Consider the following 23,060-nt stretch of genomic DNA (forward strand, 5'->3'; position numbering starts at 1 on the left):
CAAAGATTAAGACGGTTGCGGCCAGCTGACTGTGGTTGATAATGAACATTTGAAATCCTTAATTGAAACTAATCTTTGCAAAATCACACGAGAAGTTGCTGTTGAACTCAAAGTCGACCACTCAACAGTTATTCGCCATTTAAAGCAAATAAAGAAGTAAAAAAAGTTGGATATATGGGTGCCGTATGAATTGAACAATTCTAGAAGTGTAAGCCATGTTTAGTTTCAGAACAGTTTCCAATATTTCGTTGTTCTGCACAAATCCTGGGAGTTGACTGGTTTGCAGTAGACAGTTCTCAAGTTGGAATCCATAGAGCAAAAGATTCTTCCCGTGTTGAGACGGAAAAAACATATGCGAAATTGCTACAGAAATGTTTAATATTTATGGAGCAATTCTGGTTTCTGATTGGTTAGTAGCAGAACACGAATTAATTCAATTCGTCAGTTCCTAGCAGCATCGTTTATAAATTGAATCTCCTGACTATGCGGGATCATACCCCATTATATTGCAAAAATATTGTAACAACAATAATTTTAAAAAGTCGTCGTTTTGAGGTGTCTTCTGTGCAACAAAAACGACCCAGTTCTCGAACGAATTCTGACGTGTGATGAGAAGTGGATCCTCTACAACAACCGGCAACATTCAGCATCGAGGTTGGATGCCAGAGAAGCCCCACAACACTTCCCGAAGCTGAAATTGCACCAAAAAAAGGTTATGGTAACTGTTTGGTGGTCTGCGGCCGGTCTCATCCATCACAGTTTCTTGAATCCGGGCGAAACGATTATGGAGGAGAAGTACTGCCGACAAATTGACGAAATGCACCAGAAGCTCCAACGTATGTACTCGAGATTGGTCAATATGATGGGACCACCTCTCCTCCATGACAACGCTCGCCTGCATGTTGCTCAACTGACCCTGCAGAAGCTGAACGAATTGGGCTACGAAACTGCCTCATCTGTCATATTCCCATAACCTCTCGAACACTGATTATCATTTTTTCGAGCATCTCGACAACTTCCTGCACAAAAAATGCTTCAAAAGCCGAGATGATGCCAAATAGGCCTTCAATGACTTCATCCCTTCCAGAACTCTGGATTTTTTTGCTGATAGGATAAATAAACTTGTTTCTTGTTGGCAAAAAATGTGTTGATTCTAATGGTTCAGATTCCAATTGATAAAGGAGTTATGATTTTTTGAAGTTGAATGTCAAAAAACGACATTATTTTTGCACCAACCAAATATCAATCCTCATCCCCAAAATTCAGAAACATAAAGTGTTGCCATATTATTATTCTCACTTTTCTTCTTCTTTTTTTTTAATTATTTATTTATTTTTCAGGAGGTGAAGCTGCATTATGTTGCTTGTGGGGATGAAGATAAACCTTTGATGCTATTTATCCATGGATTAATGGATTGCTGGTATACTTGGCGTTTTCAGATCCGAGAGTTTAGTAAATACTACAGGTAAAACAGTTTTTTTTTTTTAATTTCATGACAACGATGACGACTACAACAACAACGACTATTATTATTATTATTATTATTATTATTATTATTATTATTATTGCACCAAAATATTAATTTATTTTTCTTATGTGTTTCATATCATACGAATCCAAAGTTTCTATTGTCAGCATTGGTTTCCATATTTTTCTAGTCAAAATTCTTCCTAGAAAGACATAAGCTACTTACAGGAGGAGCTATGTGAAGGTTGTTAACATCCTAAATCCTAAGTGAAAGTGACTAAGTAGAATAAACTGGATTCGAACTTGAGACACTCACGTCATCAGTCCATGTAGTTGACCCCCGTTAACTTGACCCCCGTTAACTCCCTTCTTATGTGGATAACTGTGTGTGATAGTGTATGTGTAAGTTTGGAATAGTGATCTGAAAGAGAAAATCTCAAAGGCTGGGTGGGTAACGTTAGGGACGTTATGTTATGCTTGTCTGTCTGATCATCCTAATAATAATGGATGACTCGTGCTGCGAGTTTGTTATAAATGAAGCTGGTTTGCACAGAGCCAGCCTCATTCTCATATCCCAACCAGACTGATCCAGCAACAGAACAGGGTTAAGACAGCTGGAGGCCAGTTGGAATGCAGGAGCTGCCATAAATGTCGACATCCTCCTTTATACAGCACCTGGCATTCCCAGATAATCACCCATCTGGTACTGATTGGGCTTAACATTGCTAAACTCTGGTGATCTAACAAGAACTGATGTCTCAATGTGATTATGTCATATTAAGTAATGGATTACGTTTAAGGTTAAGGTTAGAGATAATGTTACAGTGAAAAGCAGAAAATTTGATAGTTAGCCAAACATTTCTTTGGTGTGTATTATTGATGATTGGTTAGGGGCAGTGTTTACGTGGTGATTAGGTATGTGAAAAGCCGGGATTGGGGCATACTAGAGATTAGGGAGGGGAGACGTGAAGAGTAATAATTCGAGGGCTCCAGAATCAGCACATCAGATGTTTTACTCTGTTTCATTTATTTATTGTATTTACAATTTCAACAATGACTCATGTGTTTTATATGTCCATATAAAGAGAGTAAATATGAAATAAAATATTTCAGATAAAATGGAAAATTAGTTTAGGGAACAGTGGATAAGCAAGGTAACATGCTATTAAGGACAAAAACACATCATTAAAGCTAAACCGAGATATTTTGGTTGATGGGTCCTACCATATTCACTTGGTAAAATGAAAATTATTAAATAGAACTCGATATTCTATAAAGTGAAGCTTGGAAAAAAATCGGGGGGGGGACAGCAGTAGGAAGAGGGGAGGTAGATGCTGTATTTTGTGAGTTGGGTAAGTGAGGAGAGGAAAAGATGGAGGTGTGAAGTAGGGGAAAAGTGGGAAGGTAGTGCAGAAGGTAGATGATAGAGAGGTGGGTGGAGGGGTAAGCAAGGAAGAGGAGGTGAAATAGAAAATGGATAGAAAAAGAAAGAGAAAAATAAAAAATAAATAAATAATAAAATAAATCAGGAATAATAAATTCAAGACATATAGAATGAGCCTTATTAAATAGAACTCTCCTAAGATTCACTGTAATAAATCTAGTTTTACCAGATAAATATGGTCAGAAAAAATCGAATGCAATATCCTTATTCCATAAATTAATTTTCCGTATAAATATGAGTGATCAAATATAAACCTACTAACTTTCTTGAAGAGGGTGATACCCAAAGAATGCCGCTCATGGCATTGTTAGTAAAATTCGCAATCTTTTTTACAATCTAACCATATTAAGTACAAATATATTTCAATCTATGTCTGATTTTATTTATTGAGATTGTCGGACTGACTTCCTCATCTTGGTTGTTATAGTCACAACGTTTCGGCCGTTTTTCCCTTCGGCCTTCATCAGGTGTTTTGTGTCGAACTGGGGAACCGTTTGTTAGGAGTCTCGAACCCAACCCTTTATTATTATTACGGGGGTACCGTGTTTGGACTCCAGCTAGGCTCTGGGACATAGTTGCTGATTCTCTGGTTTGAATGTTACTTTTCACTGCCTTTGTTCAGGATTGAACTCAGCACCTTTGGGTAACTGTAAACTTTGATACTACGTCTAGGACCACTCGGCCATATGTCACTAGGACACTGATGAAGGCCGGAGGGCAAAACGGCCGAAATGTTGTGACTATAACAACCAAGATGAGGAAGGCAGTCCGACAATCTCAATAAATGAAAACACCTCATCTCAAAAATACAGACAATCACTATGCCTGATTTGTCCACCAAGTTCTAATTCTGAATATCCAACAGTCTTCATTCTACCATCACTCGATGATATGATTGTCTCATCAATAAGAGGTGTGATCCTAAATTGGTTTCACACTCAGAAAGCATTTCATCTCCACATTTTGTTTTCAAACAGTTCGCAGACTATTTACAAATTGGAAATGATGATCACAACTTAAATAAGTCGTATCCAAATGTACGTGAAAAGGCCAAACTTGTCTAAAAAAGTTTCAGTCATCAATGTCCAATAGTCTTTGTTATATTGTCATTCTATGATGGGGGACATTTTGATGATCGTTTCATCAATACAGTTTTATATCCACCAGATTTTTATCTGTATTTTTTCTCAAATGCAATATCCATCAAATAATCTCCGGACTATTCCTTAACTGAAGAGGACTATCACAGCCCAAATCAGAGCAGTGCAAAGAGAGGAATGCATCTGAGTAATTGGCAATTTTGCACATCCTATCTAAGTGAGTTTATCATTGAACAGCGATAAAACTAAAGACTGTTGGATATTTATGACTGAAACTTGCTGGTCAAGTCAAGTATAGATTGAAGTTTATTTGTATATAATATGGTTGGATTGCAGAAAAGATTGTGGATTTTCTTAGCGATTTCATGGGTGATAATTTTGAGGGATCATCTTGTAGATTGCGTAGTGGCTTCCGTTGAACTCTTTTCATGTGGACTATGACCGTGCCGTTAGCCGTTATATTATTACATTCTTCTTTATACAGACTTTACACGCGTTTGTTCCGTTAACTTTACATGGTTTATTATCTTGTTAATTGATAAGTTAACAATTTAATCATATATTTAACAAATATCACTTTTATTTGTTAGTTAGGACGATTTTGGCATAATGGTTAAAGGGCTTGTTAATAGGTTGGGAGATCTGCTGCAAAGAAGGTGGGCTCTTTCTACCGTGCTAGAAAGTTACTTACACCTGAGAGTATCCTGTACCTCTACAAGGCCACCATTCACCCATGTATGGAGTATTGTTGGCACATTTGGGCTGGTGCATCTGCTACTAGTCTCTCCCTCTTAGACATGGTTCAAAAGAGAGTCGCCAACCTAATAGGTCCCGCACTATCAGTTAGGCTTCAATCGCTGTCCTATCAACAAAACGTTGCATTCTTCTGCCTGTTTTACAAGTATTATAATGATAACTGCTCCAACGAACTACAAGCCCTTGTACCCTTTCAATGTAAATACCCCGACAATAACAACAAACAACAAAATCCCACCCTACACAGTAGATATGCCTAGATGATGCCTTCTCTTCTAACAGTTTCTTCCCTGGGACTGCTAGACTTTGGAATTACCTTCTGGGTTCCTGCTTACCCGACTGTACTGACATGCAGAAGTTCAAGTGTAATGTAAACAGACATCCTGCTGCTCAACACCCTACACAGTATCCCTACATATTATGTCCCAGATAGTAGCCCCCCCCCCCCGCCCAAGTGGCAAAGTGGCATTGTGCCTTGTTTGGAGTGAAAATGCAATAAAAAAATATGATCAAAGTTCAATCTTCAGTTCAGTCATAGTGGTGGCGTCCTCTCCTCTATCACAGTGAACAAAAGCCTTCAGCTTCCCCTCAGCTACAGTCGGTCCATTCATTTTAACTTATTATTCTCTAATTTTTTAAATTCATAAATAAGGTTAATTTTTAATTATTAATCAACAAATGTTATTTTTAATTGATAAATGATAAAGTGACACTCAATATGGATTTCGTTCTGCTAGATCTACAGCAGATGTGCTTACAGTTATATCTCATAGGATTAGCAAATCTCTCGACGGAGGCAACCTTTCTAGGGCAATTGCTCTTGACATATCTAAGGCCTTTGATAGGGTATGGCATAAAGGTTTACTTCATAAGATCTCTAGCTATGGTATTGCTGGAAATGTCTTCTCAATTATTAAATCATTTCTTTCTAATAGGTTCATAAGAGTAGTAGTTGAGGGGCAAAAATCAGAAGCTCACAGTATTAATGCCGGTGTCCCTCAGGGATCCATCCTGGGCCCAACTCTTTTCCTGATCTATATTAATGATCTTCCAAATCACATCCTTACATCATTTGTAGACATCTATGCTGACGACACTACCATTTATGGTAGCACATCTAAGACAGTAAACGACCAAGTTCTCTCCAATTCTCTCTCCTTTGATCTTGAGCACGTAGTACAATGGGGTAAGGAGTGGCTGGTTACTTTTAATGCATCTAAAACCAAGCTTCTCTCTTTACATCATCAACATTCTGATCCACATCTGGCATCAATTGAAATGAATGGCACTCGTCTTCAGGAGGCCTCAAGTTTTGACAAGCTTCTTGGCTTGACCATTACTCCTGATCTTAAATGGAACACGTACATCAAATCTGTTGCCAAGGCCGCTGGAAAAATGGTGGGATCTTTCTATCGATCCAGTAGATATCTCACTGCTGATGCAATTCTCTATCTATATAAGAGCCAGGTATGTCCAAGGATGGAATACTGTTGCCACTCGGCAGGAGCTGCTAGAAAGGACTTGGCCTGCCTTGATAGAGTTCAAAATAGACTTTGTAGCCTCGTAGGAGATGTCCTTTTCTCTTCCTTGCAACCTCTATCTCACAGAAGAGATGTTGCGAGTTTGTCTCTGATGTATCGTTATTTTCATGGAATGTGTTCGACTGAGCTTTAATCTATGGTCCCCCCTCGCCAAACTTTCACAAGAAACACTCGTCTAGCTGTAAACACTATCAATAATTCCCCCCACTCTTTATCTGTGCCTAAACCTAAACGTAGATTCCATGAACAAAGCTTCTTTCTTAGAACTGCACGCCTGTGGAATTGTCTTCCGTTTTCCTGGTTTCCAGCTAACTACAATATGGTTGTCTTCAAGTCTAACGTAAACAAGTTCTTGATGAGCCGTTCCATATAAGTTATCAAATTTACCAAATTTTCATTACTAATGATTACTATATTGTCCAATTTCTACTGTACACTCTTTAACCCTTATCCTTGAGTGGCCTCTTGGCCTTGATAATGTGATGATGCCTATGTAAAAAAAAAAAAAAAAAAAAGATCACTTTTAATTATTAAGTGTATTGATATTATTATCGGCAATCAATTCATGTGGAATTTGCTTGGTTTATGATGAAGGAAGGATTTCCCGAAATATTGCAACACGGATATGCTACCTGACCACCTAACGCAAGTAAAGAACATATCACATGTAAAATATTATATAAAAACATATCTACATGTATATTATTTAACTTTATTTTACTTTTTAAAAACAGTAATCTACATACATGTGTTTCGCTGCTCTACAGTTCATCAGCATGGCTTGACTGTATTAGGATTCAAACCCCAAACCATAGGTTCTATGGTTGAGTGCATATACTGTTATAGTATGAGCTGCTACTGATATTATTTGCTATTTTTTTATCACTTTTAAAGTTATATCGATTTTTTTGTTCTTGACTTTTAAGCGATAATTAAATATTTGATATTAGTGTCTCCTACCTATGTATATACGCATGTATTGGATTGATAAAGGTGAAACTGCATAGTTTGTTTGTTCCACCATTACATCTTAAGTTGCTTCAGTTTGTGGCTATCTGTTACATCCCTGCAATTTTTGGATATTTGTCGTCCGAGAGACTGACCTTTTAAACGATACCAATTTTGCCAGTGTGTCAAAAGCTTTTGGCAGGCATACAAACATGCACGCATGCACGCACACACGCACACGCACACACTTTTTCCCTTTTATATGATAGACTAGCGTGGGTGCCTGGCGTTGCCCGGGTGTTTTGGAGGCGTAAAAGAAAAAAGGTTTTGATAGGAAGGTAGGCTCGAACCCACAGCCTTGAGGCTAAGGTGGAAAAGAAAGGGGAAAAAAACCTGACATCTTACTGCTCAGCCAGAGGAGAGGAACTGAAAAGCGTTTTGATTTAACGATTAAAAAGTTAAATGATATGTGCATGAATTTAATGAGGTCGAATATCACACCATAAAGGAATACCATAAAGAAATTAAATTAACTTTGTCTGCAAGCCAGTTTCTACGTTTCCCTCCAAGATGTTGGGAGAACCAGCTCCCCACATAAGGGGGAGTGTCCAAATGAATAGCAATTGTCGTATATAAGGAGTTTCCCCCGCATTGAATAAAGTTGATTGCTTTTCTTGACATCCCTTTCATGAGTTCCAGGGAGCTGCCTTTGCTACGGATTCAGTTTCTCACTTATATACAAAAAAGCTAAACAAACACGTGTAGACCAAGAAATATCGTGAAAATAGCATGTAAAAGTCACCCAAATTAAAGATACACGCGACTTTGTTTCGTAAATCATAGATATTATAATCTAGGTAGCATATAAAAGGTTCTAAGAAACAGTAACCGGCCCGAGCCCCCCCCCCCCCCCGAAAAAAGCCTTTGCCGGACATACACAAAAAATGCACACACACACACACACACAAACTAACACACATTTTGCCTTTTATATATATCGACTAGCCTGGGTACCCTGCGTTGCCCAGGTGTTTGGAGGTGTGTGTTGAGCAAAAAAAAAAGTTATAGTATGCAGGCAGGCAGGCTCGTACCCGTGACAAGAAGGCGGAAAAGAAAGTGGAGATGTGTGTAACAGTGTTGGTTGAGAAAAAAAAAAGGAAAATTGACCAAATGTGTATTTTTTATGACTATGTGGTTTACAGCAAATCAGTTGTCTATTAAACGTTTAATTTTAACTGCTTGCAGGGTGGTGGCAATTGACCGAAGAGGATATTCCTTATCGGATTGTCCTGAGGGAAGATCCAACTATACTTGGTTCAAAAATTGTATGGATGTTGCTGAAGTTATTGAAGCTCTAGGTATGTAAACAAGATGCATCTATTCGAAATAAAGCATGACAGACCAACTGACTGACAGACTGCAATATTATAAGTAGTTTCCCTTGAACTACTCAATTATAAATGACATATCTTGTAATCACATAAGTTATTTCCCTTTATTATAGAACGTTTCAAGTGTGTTATACTGTCTCTGGGATGTGTATGTTTTGTAGAAACATGCAAATCTTGGACAGTTAGCATAAACTTTTATCAACAATCAAAACTATGAGGCATGGTATATTCTAGATACAGGTTTATTGATCATCAACAAAGGTAAAACTGAAAAAAGAAAGAAAACATTGTTTCAAAAATATACTAGCCTGGGTGCCCGGCGTTGCCTGGGTGTTTGGAGGTGTGTGTTGAGCAAAAAGAAAAAAAAAATGGTAGTAGGCAGGCAGGCTTGAACCCGTGCCGCGAAGGTGGAAAAAAAAGTGAAAGAAAATCTGATGTCTCCATGATGCAACCAGAAGTCAAAAGCATTGAAATTAAAGATAGTCAATCCAACAGTGACGATGACTTGCTAAAATGTTGGCGAAAAAAATTGACCATGACCCCCTTGTACAAAACAGCCGAGTTTAAGGTGAAGGAATTAATGTTTTTGGACAATTTTTTTATATTTGTTGTCCGAAACGTCTAGCTTCAAAATGATACTGATCTTGTCAGGATCTGTCGCCTCTGTTGAAAGTTTTTGCGAGACATACATACATACATGCATACATACATACATTTAAACAGACAGGTGAGATTTATATTATAGATAAATACAAAATGAAAACAAGGCAGAGATGAGGAGTTTATCAAAATTTAAAGAGAGACCTAAGTTTAAAGTTACAAAATAGAAAATATTTTAAGCATAAAAATAAGGCGAGAAAGGAAAAGAATTCTTGGAGATCGGTTAATTATAAGTGAGGAGAAATATAGGCTAACATGTGCAGAAAAAATAAACAAAATTCGTTAGATAAAAGAAATAATCGTACAAAAATAATACTAGAACTATCCTAAGAGAAAAGAAAGGTAATATTTCTTACCAGTGATAATCAAAACATTAGGATATTTAAAGAGATAGAAAACTACACCTGAGTTTCATGAAAAAGGTAGATAAATAGATCAGGGACAAGCACTGGAAGCTTCTCATAGGTGATGGGTCTGTAGGAATTCTCTAAGAAAAAAGGGCTAACAAAGGGAGATAAATGTTAGGAGATCTATTCTATGCTAGACAGGACATAACGTCATGTGAAAATAAAGAACTACTTTCTTCCCTGTTCTTAACCATTCACAGCTTTTATATTAAACATATATTCTAGAATGAAAGGCTAAGACCAAAATTACAGTTAGCACATACATAACATAACAAATACAGTTGACAATTATTAAAGACAGTCAACATACATTATGCAAAACAATAAAAGATATGTAGTTCTAACTCTGCCTTTAAAATAGGAGCATTGTTTACTGGGGAGAAGGGCAGATTCTTCATTTTGTAAGAGGCCTGTGAGAGATTTTCAGCAACAGGGAATTCTTAATACTCTCTGATCAATTAAAATTTCTTTAATTTTCTTAATTGTTATAACTTCATTAACAAAAAATAAAAATAAAGTGTGGCATATTTGGCTGTTTTTTTTTTTGTTTCTTTGCTTTCAAATATAGATGGCCACCACAAGTGATGCAATGTATACTATGGAATTGGCCAATCCGAGTTCAAATCTAGTCAAAGTCACTCACGTATACTGCAATATTATTTGAAAAAGTATGAATGCCCCCCCCCACTTATATGCAAACTAGAAGCTTGTGTCTAATATGGTAGAATATACATTATTTTCTTTCACAGTTCATGTATCAAACATATATCCGAAACATATCCATAATTAGAACAAAAACTAATATCAAAGTATGCATTATATAGTGCGGTGCATTTTCATTAATCTAATATATAAATCTCACTGTGTGTGTGTGTGTGTGTGTGTATGTGTGTGTGTGTGTGTGTGTGTGTGTGTGCCTGTCTCCGTTTTTTAAATTGTATCTCCTCCTAGACGGATGGTCAATTGACGTCGTGCAATAGCTCAAAAGATTACATATAGAATGCAGAATTTTATTAGCGGTATTTAATCAGTTAAAACAATTGCTAAGGGATTCAAAAAAAGGGGTTCAAACTTGACAGAAATGACAACTTGAACAGTATAGTGCTCATGTTGTCATTGTGCACATGCACACAATCTGTAACAGAGATTTATTTAAGTAAATTTACAAGTGTTTGTAATCAGTTGTCTCTTTGGTGCAGTGGGTAGCGTCATCGATTACTAATGCCAATGTTGCGGTTTCGAGCTTCACCACTTGTATAACATAAAACATCTTACTGCAGGTTGTCCAGCCTTCATGTGTGTGCATGTGTGTAGCACATGGTAAAGGAAATAGCACATAGAAAATGAGGAATAATAAAGATAATTACTCACAGTTTCTTAGTTATATACATTTATTGTGAAGACAAACACACATAATGACAAATTAAACATAATACGTTTAATTTGTCCTTAAGAAGGTTAATAGTTTGAGTATAATAGCTGAAAACAGGCGAAAATGATGTTCATTTCTCCATTTTAAAAGTCACTCTGTTGTCTCCACTTTCATACAGTCATATTCTTGTGAGAAGTGAATTTAAAGTTTCGGACTGTAACAATGGAGGCAGCTTTGTGCTAAATGGTAAAGAGTTACTTCCCTTTTATTGTATTTTTTTGTGTTGTCCTAACAGTATGGTCAACATATTTATTTACGGTTCTGAATTTTTTAGATGAGCTGTGAATGCTTGTGTTATGTTGAGTAATCAGACTATTATTCTCATCTTCGGTGTTACTAGCACAACGTTTCGGTCGCTGCAACCTGCGACCTTCTTCGGGTGTTGAAAACATGCTTCTTTTTCTCTACTATGGAAAAGAGGGTTGAGTCATAGGAAAGCCTTTAAAAAATATCTCTGTGACCCCTGAAGATTGAACCTTCTTTATGATCTACAGACCCACCCTCAAACCCACGATTCGAATTCTTGTAATGCAGAGCCAACCCTCTTTTCCTTAGTAGCGAAAAAGAAGCATGTCTTCAACACCCGAAGGAGGTCGCAGATTGCAGCGACCAAAACGTTGTGCTAATAACACTCAAGATGAGAATAATCATCTGATTAATCAACATAACACAAGCATACTTATTTACAGTTGAAAGGCAAGCAACTGGAATTGAAACATGTTTGTGTAAGAATATAAATTATTTTATTTTACAGCTCATGTATTAAACATATATTCCAAACATATCCATCATTGATAAGATCAAAGTATGGTTAACACATTTATTGACGTTCATAAAAGACAAGCAACTACATCATTTAAAAAAAAAAAAAAAGCAATAAAAGATGTATGGTTCTTACTCTACCTTTAAGCTAGGAATATTGGTTACGGGTGGAAAGGGGAGAGGCGCACATTCTTCATTCCGGTGGCATTTACTTATATTGTACCTATTTACTATGCCTCCCCACGGGACAGAGTTAGACACCAGGGTCGTTTTTTAACGTGGAGAAAAGGTACAAAAATAAAAATTGTCTCAGTCGTGAAGGATTTCTCCTCCACCGAAAGAGAACAAGAAATAGAAGTGCAGCATCTGAAGAACAGATGGTATTTATTTGCTCCCCCACTGAGCAAATTAGGCACAAGGCCGATTTTTAATGTGAGGAGTGAAGGGAGGGGGAAGGGGAGCTGGTTAAAGGTCAGGCATGTGGGGTTGCCCCCACATCTGGTCTTTGCTAGTCATAGCTTGCAGCATCTGCCGGAACAGATGCTACACTTTGATCTTGTCCCGAAGGCCAAGAAATGATTCTTGTAATATCATTGGGAAAAGTATGAATCCCACCCCCTACTTATGGTTAAATTAGAAGCTTGTGTTTAAAATGTAGAATCTACGTATTAATACCGTAGTACCTTTAACGTATGTACGTACGTGTGTCACGGTTTCCAGATTATAAATTATTCGATCAGGTGATCCTATTTATTAAAAAAAAGAGCATAGAAGGTGATACGATATTATGAATGTTAAATTAGTATATATACATGCAAATTTAATGTTCGTAGCATGTTATCACCTTCTATCCTCTATCCCCTAAATACTTTTGGGATAACAAACTAACATTTCATAGCACAAACAAAAGTTAAACAAAGGGAAGCACATATGTTTTTGCCAGTGAGCGATCAAAAATGCAAATTAATTACATACGTATATGGTCTTCATTTTTTTAGTGGTCATTTTTCTTTTTTTGTTTTGTGTTTAGTTTTAGACACGAATGGGTAAGGGAAAACACAAGAAAAGTAAAAAAAAAAGAAGAAAAAAAGGATCTTCCGGAACCCTTATAACTCCCCCTTCCCTCATAAAGCATAAAATAATGAGTGCATACAAAATGATTCAAATCGAATCAATTTAAATGATATCATTACAATTACCTAAATGATGTCTGGAAGGTTCTTGAGAGCTGGTCTACTTGGGGAATAAGAAATGCAGACGGCAGACATTGGGGTGGCATTTTTTTTAGTTTCTCTCTACATTTTCAGAATGCGTATCGTCCCTCTTGCTTTCCAAGTCCGACTGCTTAGAAACTTTGTTCTATCTCCCAAACATATAATCATTTCTATCTAATCATTCGACACCTCATTTTCTAGCGTGCTTTGTCTAGGGAGCTAACTTTTGAATTCTCGCTCCAATCATGCTAGCTGCACTGGGTCTATTTCCATTTTTTTATTTTTTACAAAGTCCGGAGGCCACTCAAGGATAAGGTTTAATGAGTGTACAGTAGTCAATGGGGCAATTAGCATAATAATCGGTAGTAGTGGAAATTTGGTATAATTTGATTATTTAAGGGGGCGGTTCAACAAGAACTTGTTTACATTGGACTTGACGACAACCATATTGTAGTCAGCTGGAAAGCAGGCCAACGGAACAGAGTTCCACAGGTGGGCAGTTCTAGAAAAGAAGCTTTCTTCATGCAATCCACGTTTAGGTTTAGGCACAGATAAAGATTGGGGGAAATTATTGACAGTGGTTTTAGATAGATGAGTGTTTTTTTGCAAAAGTTTGACAAGTGGGACCATAGATTGGAGTTCAGACGAGTACTTGCCATAAAAATAATGATAGAACAGAAACAGGCTAGCAACATCTTTTCTGAGGGAAAGAGGTTGCAGGGATGAGAAAAGGGTATCAAGACAGGATAGGAGCACCAGGTAGCTGGTTACAGTACTCCATTCAAGGATGTACTTGGCTCTTATACAGGTAGAGGATTGCATCAGAAGTGAGATCTACTGGAGCAGTGGAATGATTCAACCATTTTTCCAGCGATCTTGGCAACAGATTTGATGTATGTGCTCCATTTCAAATTAGGAGTGAAGGTCAGACCCAGAAGCTTGTCAAAACATGAAGCTTTCCCAAGATGAGGGCTATTCATTTTAATTGAGGCCAGATAATGATGGAAAGAGAGAAACTTGGTTTTAAATGCACTAAAATTAACTAGTCACCTTTTTCCCCATTGCATCACTGCTCAAGATCAGAAGAGAGATAATCATTGCCGGCCTTTGAAGTGTTGCCATAGATTGTGGTGTAGTTTGCATAAATGTCTACGAATGATCTAAGAATGTGATTTAGGAGATTATTGATGAAAATCAGGAAGAGAGTTGGGCCCTGAGGAATGCCAGCATTAATACTGTGAGCTTTTGATTTTTGCCCATCAACCACTACTCTTGTAAACCTATCAAAGAGAAATGAATTAATAATTGAGAAGATATTTCCAGCTAATCCAGAGCTGAAGATTTTGTGTAGTAAACCTTTATGCCATATCCTATTGAAATATGTCAACAAAAATTGCTCTAGAAACAAAGCCCACATCGAGAGATTCATTAATCCTGTTTGATATTACTTATTATTTTTGCCACCAAGTTATCCTGATATGTTTTTAATATAAATTTACACTAGTTAACATAATATCTACTTACTGGTGTAGGGTCTCAGTAGGTAACATATTCTTTTTTTCTTTTGCTTTTTTTTTTTACGAGAAATGAATTCTTTATTGTAATCTTTATCAAAGAATAAATAAAGTTTTGAGATTTAACTGTTAGAAAGACCAGACGAGTGCGAAATTGCTTTAAATAAATATTGTTATTTATTAAAAATAAAATTGAAATTTTGTTTTCATTCAAATTATTGGATAATAAAATATTCATCTTCAGAAAATTAGACAGTTTTTGTTTTTCTTTATTTTTATTTTTCTTCCTCTTATATGCCATGGTGGTGGTGGTAAGTCCTGGTATGATTTGAGATGTTTGAAGTTAAGTCAAGAATGATGTTTGTATGTCCGATTACAGATTTTTGGCAGCTTTCAAACACGTGTGTAATAAAAAGAAATTCACTGTTTGAAACACTTTATAACAATTTAAAATTTAACAGTTAGAAAGACCAGGCGAATGCAAAATTGTTTTTAAGGCCACCATTCGCCCATGTATGGAGTACTGTTGTCACATTTGGACTGGTGCATCTGCTACTTGCCTCTCACTCCTTGGTAGGGTTCAAAAGAGAGTCACCAACCTGATAGGTCCTGAACTGTCATCTAGGCTTCAGCCTCTGTCCCATCAACGAAATGCTGCATCTCTCTGCCTGTTCTACAAGTACTTTAATGGTGAATGCTCTAACAAACTACAAGCATTTGTACCCCCTCGCCTTAAATATCCCCGACAAACCCGACAAGCAGCTAAATCCCACCCCTTCATTGTAGAGATCCTTAGGTGTAAGAAAGCCTTCTACTCCAATACTTTCTTCCCCAGAACTGCTAGACTTTGGAACTCCCTTCCTGGATTCTGCTTTTCCAACTGTACTGACATGCAGAAGTTCAAATGTAATGTGAACAGACATCTTGCTACTCATCTCCCTTCATAATGTCCCTACAACTTATGTTCCTGATAGTAGCCCCCTACTTCAAAGCGGCACTGTGCCTTGTTTGGGGTGAAAATTAAATTGAAAAAAAAAAAATGTTTTTAAATAAATATTTCTATTTATTGTAAATAAAATTGAAATTTTTTTTCTTTCAAATTTTGGAATAATAAAATATTATTCAGGAAATTGGACAGTTTTCGTTTTTTTTTTTTTTCTCCTCTTATATGCCATGGTGGTGGTGGTGGTGGTGGTAAATCCTGGTATGACTTGAGATGTTTGAAGTTAAGTCAAGAATGATGTTTGTATGTCTGATTACAGATTTTTGGCGTCTCTTGAACACGTATGTAATAAAAAGAAATCCACTGTTTGAAACATTTTATAGCAATTTAAAATTTAACAGTTAGAAAGACCAGGCGAGCACGAAATTGTTTTTAATAAATATTCCAATTTATTGAAAATAAAATTGAAATTTTTTTTTCTTTCAAATTTTCAAATAGTAAAATATTCATCTTGTTTTATTCAGGTTACAATGATTGTGTATTGGTTGGCTACGAGTTGGGTGCTAAGGTAGCCCTGACAACAGCCCTGCACTACCCAGAGAAAGTCTCCAAGCTGATAGTGTTCAATTCGGTGCCTGATCCGATCTTTGCCAGTCAAATAGGTAAAAAAGTATCAGATGTGAAGTTTATTGTGTAAGTGACTATTTACTGATATACCTTATGCATTGGTTAATCTTCGAAAACAGTGAGGAAATCTATGTGTGGTACTTTCAGCATTCCTACCATCCACCTACCCAAAATATTGGGAAGTGGAGGAGAAAGAGAAAAAGAAGTTTTGGGGGTTTTTTAAAAAAAAATTTTTTTATTACATTTTCACCCCAAACAAGGCACATTGCCACTGTGGTGCTACTAGGGGGCTACTATCAGGGGCAGCAACTACTGGGGCACTATGTTGGAATTTGGGCAGCAAGATGTTGGTTCACATTACACTTGAACTTCTGCATGTCAGTACAGTTGGGGAAGCAGGGACCTGGAATGGAATTCCAGAGTCTAGCGGTTCTGGGGAAGAAACTACTGGAGTAGAAAGATCTTCTACATCTAGGGATCTCTACTGTGTGGGGGTGGGATTTAGCTGCCTGTCGGGTTTGTCGAGGGTGTTTACATTGTGGTGGCACAAGTGTCTGCAGTTCGTAAGAGCATTCACCATTAAAATACTTGTAGAACAGGCAGAGGGATGCAACGTTTCGTCGATGGGACAGAGGCTGAAGCTTAGATGCCAGTTCAGGGCCTATCAGATTGGCGACTCTCTTTTGAAGACAAAAGAAAGGGGAAATAGGTTTATCGGCAAAACAATGGGTAGGAAACTGTTCACAAAGGAACACAGAAGAAAGCTAAAATAGGATTGTTAAAAATAAAATAGGTTGCCTCTAATAAAAGACCGGACATTTAAGGTAGATATATTTAGAGTTAGTTTATGGGTAGTTTTGGGTGTGACTGTGGGTTTTGCGACAGTTATTGACGGTTGGGGACAGTCTTGGGTTTGTGATGATTGATGACAATCCAGTTGAGGACAGTTACGAATTGGACACAGTAAAAGCCAGGTCTGGACTTGGACCAGGTCGGGAGAGTTTGGGGAGGTTGAGATGAGCTGATATCCACTGATGAACTTGACCTCATCAAAAAAAACTAAGATATGGATGTTAGAGCTTAGAGTGCTTATGGATGTCAGTGCTTTTCATCTTTTTTGCTGGAGTGGAACCCCATGGAAACATTCCACTAGCTCATGGAACCCCTATGCAATAATTTAGTTGTCTTATGCAAAAACAGCATTTAAAAGTTAAAATGAAATGAAAATATGCTTCCGAATTTTACTGCGATTCTTTTGACGTTAACTGTATAGTAAATCTAATAGTGGCAAGACAAATTAATTTTTCAAATGCAGTGAGTTTAATTATGTAAAAATTTATATATTTAAACAATAACTTTTTAAAAACATGCATATAATAATAAAATAGATTTTCAAAAATGAATTTAACATTCTGTTTATTTGTTTTTGTCATTCTAATTTAGAAATTGCAGAACCCCTGGACTGTACTGGTAGATCCCTAAGGTTCCACGGAACCGTGGTTGAAAAGCACTGACTTAAAGCGTAGTTTCCAATGATGGTGTCACACACGTACCCAGTATCCAACCGATATTTATAGAATGTATCAAAGTTTGTGTTTTGTTTTTATGTTATTTTAATTTTATACTTGTGAACACTCAACAGTCACTAATGCGAGAAACAACAACATGGCCAGAAGAGAAGAGGAAAGGGAAGACCACGGTAATAGTGATGGAATCAGCGGTTGTTGAGTGAGCAGCATGTGGTTTTAATATATATGTATCAGTTGCAAGTCTTATTACCGAAGTTAAGCAGTATATATAGGGTATGCAAAAAGTCACTGAAGGGTTTTGAACTTAAATAGATTCTGCATTTTTGATGATATCTTTCTGTAATTTTAACACAGTCCGACTAAGACATTGGGGAATTTTTTAAAATATACAAAATTCAAACAATCTTTATTTATGAACTAGTGGGGGTACCCGGCGTTGCCCGGGTGTGGGTAGGTGGTGTTGTAAGGAACCCCCCCCTCCAAAAAGTGGTAGTAGCGGGGAGGGGGGAGTCAAAACAATAGTAAGCAGTTTGGGTGGAGAGAGGTGCTAAAAACAAAAAGAATGGTAGTAGGCAGGTGGGCTCAAAGCCGTAACACAAAGAAGAAAAAGATTACAAAAAAAACGTAACGGCTTAGCCGATGTCTCCATGGCAAAACCGGAAGTCGCAAACGTTGAAATTAAGGCTAGTCAATCGAAAGGAAACGATGACGTGTGAAAATATTGGCAAAAAAACGATCCCTCCTTGTAGAAAACTGCCTAGTTGAAGGTGAAGGAATTAATGTTTTGGGCCAATTTTTCAATATTTGTCGCCCAAAAGATCGAGGTTTAAAACGATACCAGTTTCATCACATTCCGACATGTCTGTCGGAAATTTTTGCAAGACATACAAACACACGCACACACAAACATTTTGCCTTTATATATATAGAAAACATTGTTGCCCATTTTCATCTTTGCATATTTGCGCTCTTTCAAAAACATTATTCATAACAGGTTGCAGAATCTATGGATTTTGATTTAACTTCCTTATTTCATTCTGCAAGCTGGCAGATCTCGAAATGTCAAACCCCAAGCCCTGCAAGAATGGAAGGAAAATATCAGGAACAAAATAAGGGAGTTAAATTGCAATCCAGAGATACACAACTGGCCAACTAGTAGATGGTCTTCAACAAAAAAAAAGAAAACCTGTTTTCATAAAATGGAAATGGAATCATGTCATTTTTTCTAGGGCGACAATTTTATCGTTCCACCCTGTATAATTATTATAAAGTACTTAACTTCAAATTAATGTAATCAGATTATTAGTTTACAATTTATTGTTTACTTGCAGAAATTAGATGTTTTCCTTTCTATCCAGCCCAGCTAACTGAAAAACACCAACTGAGCCAACAGACCCTCTGTTTTCAAGAACCACCAAAACTCAATTGCCTGGCTACTCTCCAGAGAATCAACTCATCACTCATCAAACATAAACATTCTCCTCCTTATTGGAAGGGGGGGGGCATATAACCTCTTTCTCTTTCAATTCTCCTGGGATCTTTTCATCCTTGACTGTTTCTAGCCTTTTGTTGGTGGTCACAGTTCGTTTGTCCTGGGGTTTAGCTGCTTCAAACATTTACCTAAGATAACATCTAAAACTGTCTCCATTCCTGGGGCTTAACCTTCAAATAACCCTGAATATTGTTTTTCTCACAAAGGCGATCCCAGTGGGACTTTTTCCATTCATTGAAGTACTTATTTTCCAGAAAAAGAGAATATATTTTGGGGTGGTCAAAGATATCTTTAAATCTTTACACCTCTGCCCCCTTTCCTCTGACCAAACATTCAACGTTCACCATTAACATGCATGAGCAAAAAAATTGTGCTGAACATTTTTACATTTCCTAGATGCAATAAATGTTTCTGACAAAGGGGGAAGAATTGCTGTTTTTTGGGTCAGAACTTGTCTGAAGAAATCGGCCAGAGGCTTACTTGGTCAAAACATAGTGAGATGACAACAACTATGGAAGGCAGTAATTACTAAGGATGCAGTTAGGAGATTCAGAGTTCCTATCCCGTCACGGTTATCACCTGATGAAGGCCAGAGGAATAGTTGGCCGAAATGTCGTGAAACAACAACTAAAAAAGATGAGGATGATAGTCCGCAATAAATAAATTAATATAAATAATACTCATCTCAATAATGAATTCCAATTAAATGATATATATAATCGCAGCCACTTTTGAAACGTCTCATTATTATCTAGGTTCTCATTCTCATTTATTATTCTGCTTTTACTGATCTTGTTTCCCTCCCCTCAAAAACAAAAAAAAAATGTCACCCCTGAAATCTATATATCTATAAAAGTGAGAATGTTTGTGTGTGTGCGTGTGTATAAGAATACTTTTCAACCTATATACTCAACGAATTTTTGATATACGGACTTGAAATTTGATATATAGGGTATTCAGTAAACTTTTTACATGTTTTTCATACAGAAAAAAAAGGGCTTCTAAGGGGTTAAAATTGAAAATTTGGTACTGGAGGCGGGGGGGGGGGTGTCATGGGATTTTTATCTGTTTGTCAACTGTTTCACAAGGTTTTAAAACACTTTTTAAAGATCTTGGCAAGCTGGTCTAATGGTTATCGTACTGACTCACTGTCTTTAGTCTTTGGTTTTGCTCTCAGCTCGAGTATTTTTTTACTTACAAGAAGTGAACTGTTTAGAAAAATATGATACTTGCAGGCACATGTCTCAGTTTCTTTTCGTTTTTTTTTTTTTTACTTCATTATTTTACAGGAATTTAAAGTTATGTTTAATACTGGGCAATGCCAGATACATCTTCTAGACATTGATAAAATTCACAATCCTTTTTTCAATCCTATCATATCTGTTACAAATAAACTGACTTGTCCACCAAGTTTCAATCATAAATGTCTAACAGTCTTTGTTTTACACCTGTTCAGTGATATGCTCCAAGTTTGCCTACTTTGCATCTTTGAACAGGTTCCATTTGCTGGCTGTCGATTTGTCAACAGAGAGAAACAGGGAATACACAGTTCATCTATTGTCACATATTAATGTAATTTGTTTTTTCTGTGTTAAAACACTTGTGCACTTGTACATATGTTCTATCGACTTCCTATCTAATCACCCATTTTTGTTTTAAATTTCAGCCTTCATTTACTGGCGGCAGTTCCTTACCTTCCAGAATTCCTACTTTCTTTCAATGATTTTATCTCGTTTGAAACTTCATTCTTGAAGACAAAGGACATAAGGAAGGAAAACCTGACGAAAGAAGACATTGAGGTTTATAAATATGCATTTAGCCAAAAGGGTAAGTAATCCATTACATTGTTAAATCATTGTGGAAGCCATCTTGAAAAAAAAATATTCAAAACATCGTTGGATGGAGCATCTGATTATTGTCTTTGTGGTCGAACTACAATAAAACAACATAAGTTGAGTTCTTGATATAACTCAGTATGTGTGTGTGTGTGTGTGTGTGTGTGTGTGTGTGTGTGTGTGTGTGTGTGTGTGTGTGTGTGAAAGAGAGAGAGGAGAGAGAGAGAGAGAGAGAGAGAGAGAGAGAGAGAGAGAGAGAGAGAGAGAGAGAGAAGAATGTTCTAAGTTTATTATTCCTGTCTGGAAGGTTTTGTTTTTTTATAATAATTATTTACCGATTTTACAAATTATTTATCATTCAATTTCAGGGGTTTTTCTTTTTTATTCTCTAAACTCATAATTCAGTTTTTGCAGAATTTAATTGTGTCCTGCTCCAAACATACATAATTTTGGTTTTTATTTTTTGTCTTTGTTCTTTATTTATGTTGAATAAAATTCTGTTTCACAAATAAATTAAGTCGTTACTTTTTCTGTTTTCTAAATGCAATTTTTTAAGTAAATAAACAAATTTTAATCATGGATGTTCAGTGATTCAGTGATCCATGAAACAATGAAATATATATTTCCTTTTAATGCAGAAACAATAAACAACTTTTTGTTTTGAATTAATTCTTGTTTTTCTTTTATTGAATACTGATAAATTCACTGTTTCCCTTTTTCAATGCATATTTTAAAAATTTTCTCAAATTTTATTGTAAAAAGTTGTTAGTCATTAATCGACAGTCTGACTGTTCGACAAATCTTGATTGTTTGTACCTCAGCCATTACATCATTTTTCAGTGACCAGATCTGCTTTACAGTGGCTGTGTGTGTGTGTGTGTGTGTGTGTGTGTGTGTGTGTGTGTGTGTGTGTGTGTGTGTGTGTGTGAGAGAGAGAGAGAGAGAGAGAGAGAGAGAGAGATACCATCACATAACATACAAAAATGAACTCCGAATGTTGTCCATTGATAATTGTCTGGGCGTGTAGATTCCCAGTAATTATATTCTTGGCCCAACCTATTCTCACCCGACCTTGACTCCAATCTCCCCAACCTTTCTTGGTGAACATCCAAGCTACAAACTGTCATCAACTGTTCTGTACTGAAAACTGTCCAAAAAACTAACTCTGACTCCTAAATTTATTGACTCAAAATCAGAAGTTTTATGTTCGGTCTTTTGTCTAAGAGTGACTAATATAAGCGAAAAAAATGACTTGCTCTCTCTCAGTCACTGCCAACTGGCCACTCATCCCATTTCCAACTGCTTTTGTGTCTTTGGTAAATCATTTCTTATTAATATCCTGACTTTTTTATACTTCCAACAACTTTTTGTTTTGTCTTAGTCACTGTTACACCTGGTTAATAGAAACTTGAGTGCTTGTCCTGTCAGCTGGGAGTTGCTGATTATTCAGAAACTAACCACCTGTTACGTGCAAAACACACAGCATATATTGAAAAAAAAAAATAAATGAAGAAGTTTAAGAGAGAAAAAAGGAATTTATTGAACAGATATACAAATGGAAACAAATATTTACAAAACAAATGTGTAAGGGCGGTAACTCTTTGTTACTAGTTTTTGTTGTAGAATAATAATAGAGTTTTAGAAAATGTATATTTTTATTTTGGTCAGAATATAAGATCAGAAAATCAATATTTACCAAGTGTCGGTTTATTTGGGAAGTAGTTTGCAATAGGCTTGTTTTAGGACTAGATTTTATTCCAGGAAATTGGTCCGAGTCATAAATAAGTGAAAGGTCGCCTCAACTTAGCATTTCTTTCTCAGAGTTGATTTAATAACTGAAGTTATGACGCTATTAGCGTTTATTTATAGTCATGTTGAGTGGAACCGGCAAGAATTTCCAAAAATGGAACACTTTGACTTTGGAACCTTCTAAAGGCCTTAAAAAAAGGACACTTTTCTGTTCTATTTTTAAATCTCTCCAGAGATGCTTAAAAAGAA

At 36.5% G+C, this 23,060-nt stretch overlaps 1 protein-coding gene across 1 annotated transcript in view; it reads left to right on the forward strand.

Moving 5' to 3' along the window:
* Nucleotides 1–23,060, forward strand: part of LOC145249529 (epoxide hydrolase 4-like) — a 51,612-nt gene that overhangs the window by 20,468 nt on the left and 8,084 nt on the right. The window contains exons 2-5 of the mRNA XM_080111144.1: nucleotides 1,341–1,465; nucleotides 8,502–8,614; nucleotides 16,104–16,272; nucleotides 20,894–21,054. Of these exons, the coding sequence (XP_079967270.1) occupies nucleotides 1,341–1,465; nucleotides 8,502–8,614; nucleotides 16,104–16,272; nucleotides 20,894–21,054 (568 nt within the window). The remainder of the gene's footprint in view (nucleotides 1–1,340; nucleotides 1,466–8,501; nucleotides 8,615–16,103; nucleotides 16,273–20,893; nucleotides 21,055–23,060) is intronic.

The sequence above is a fragment of the Euprymna scolopes genome, chromosome 28 (assembly GCF_053919585.1).
Source record: "Euprymna scolopes isolate OS-2025 chromosome 28, ASM5391958v1, whole genome shotgun sequence".
NCBI lineage: Eukaryota > Metazoa > Mollusca > Cephalopoda > Sepiida > Sepiolidae > Euprymna > Euprymna scolopes.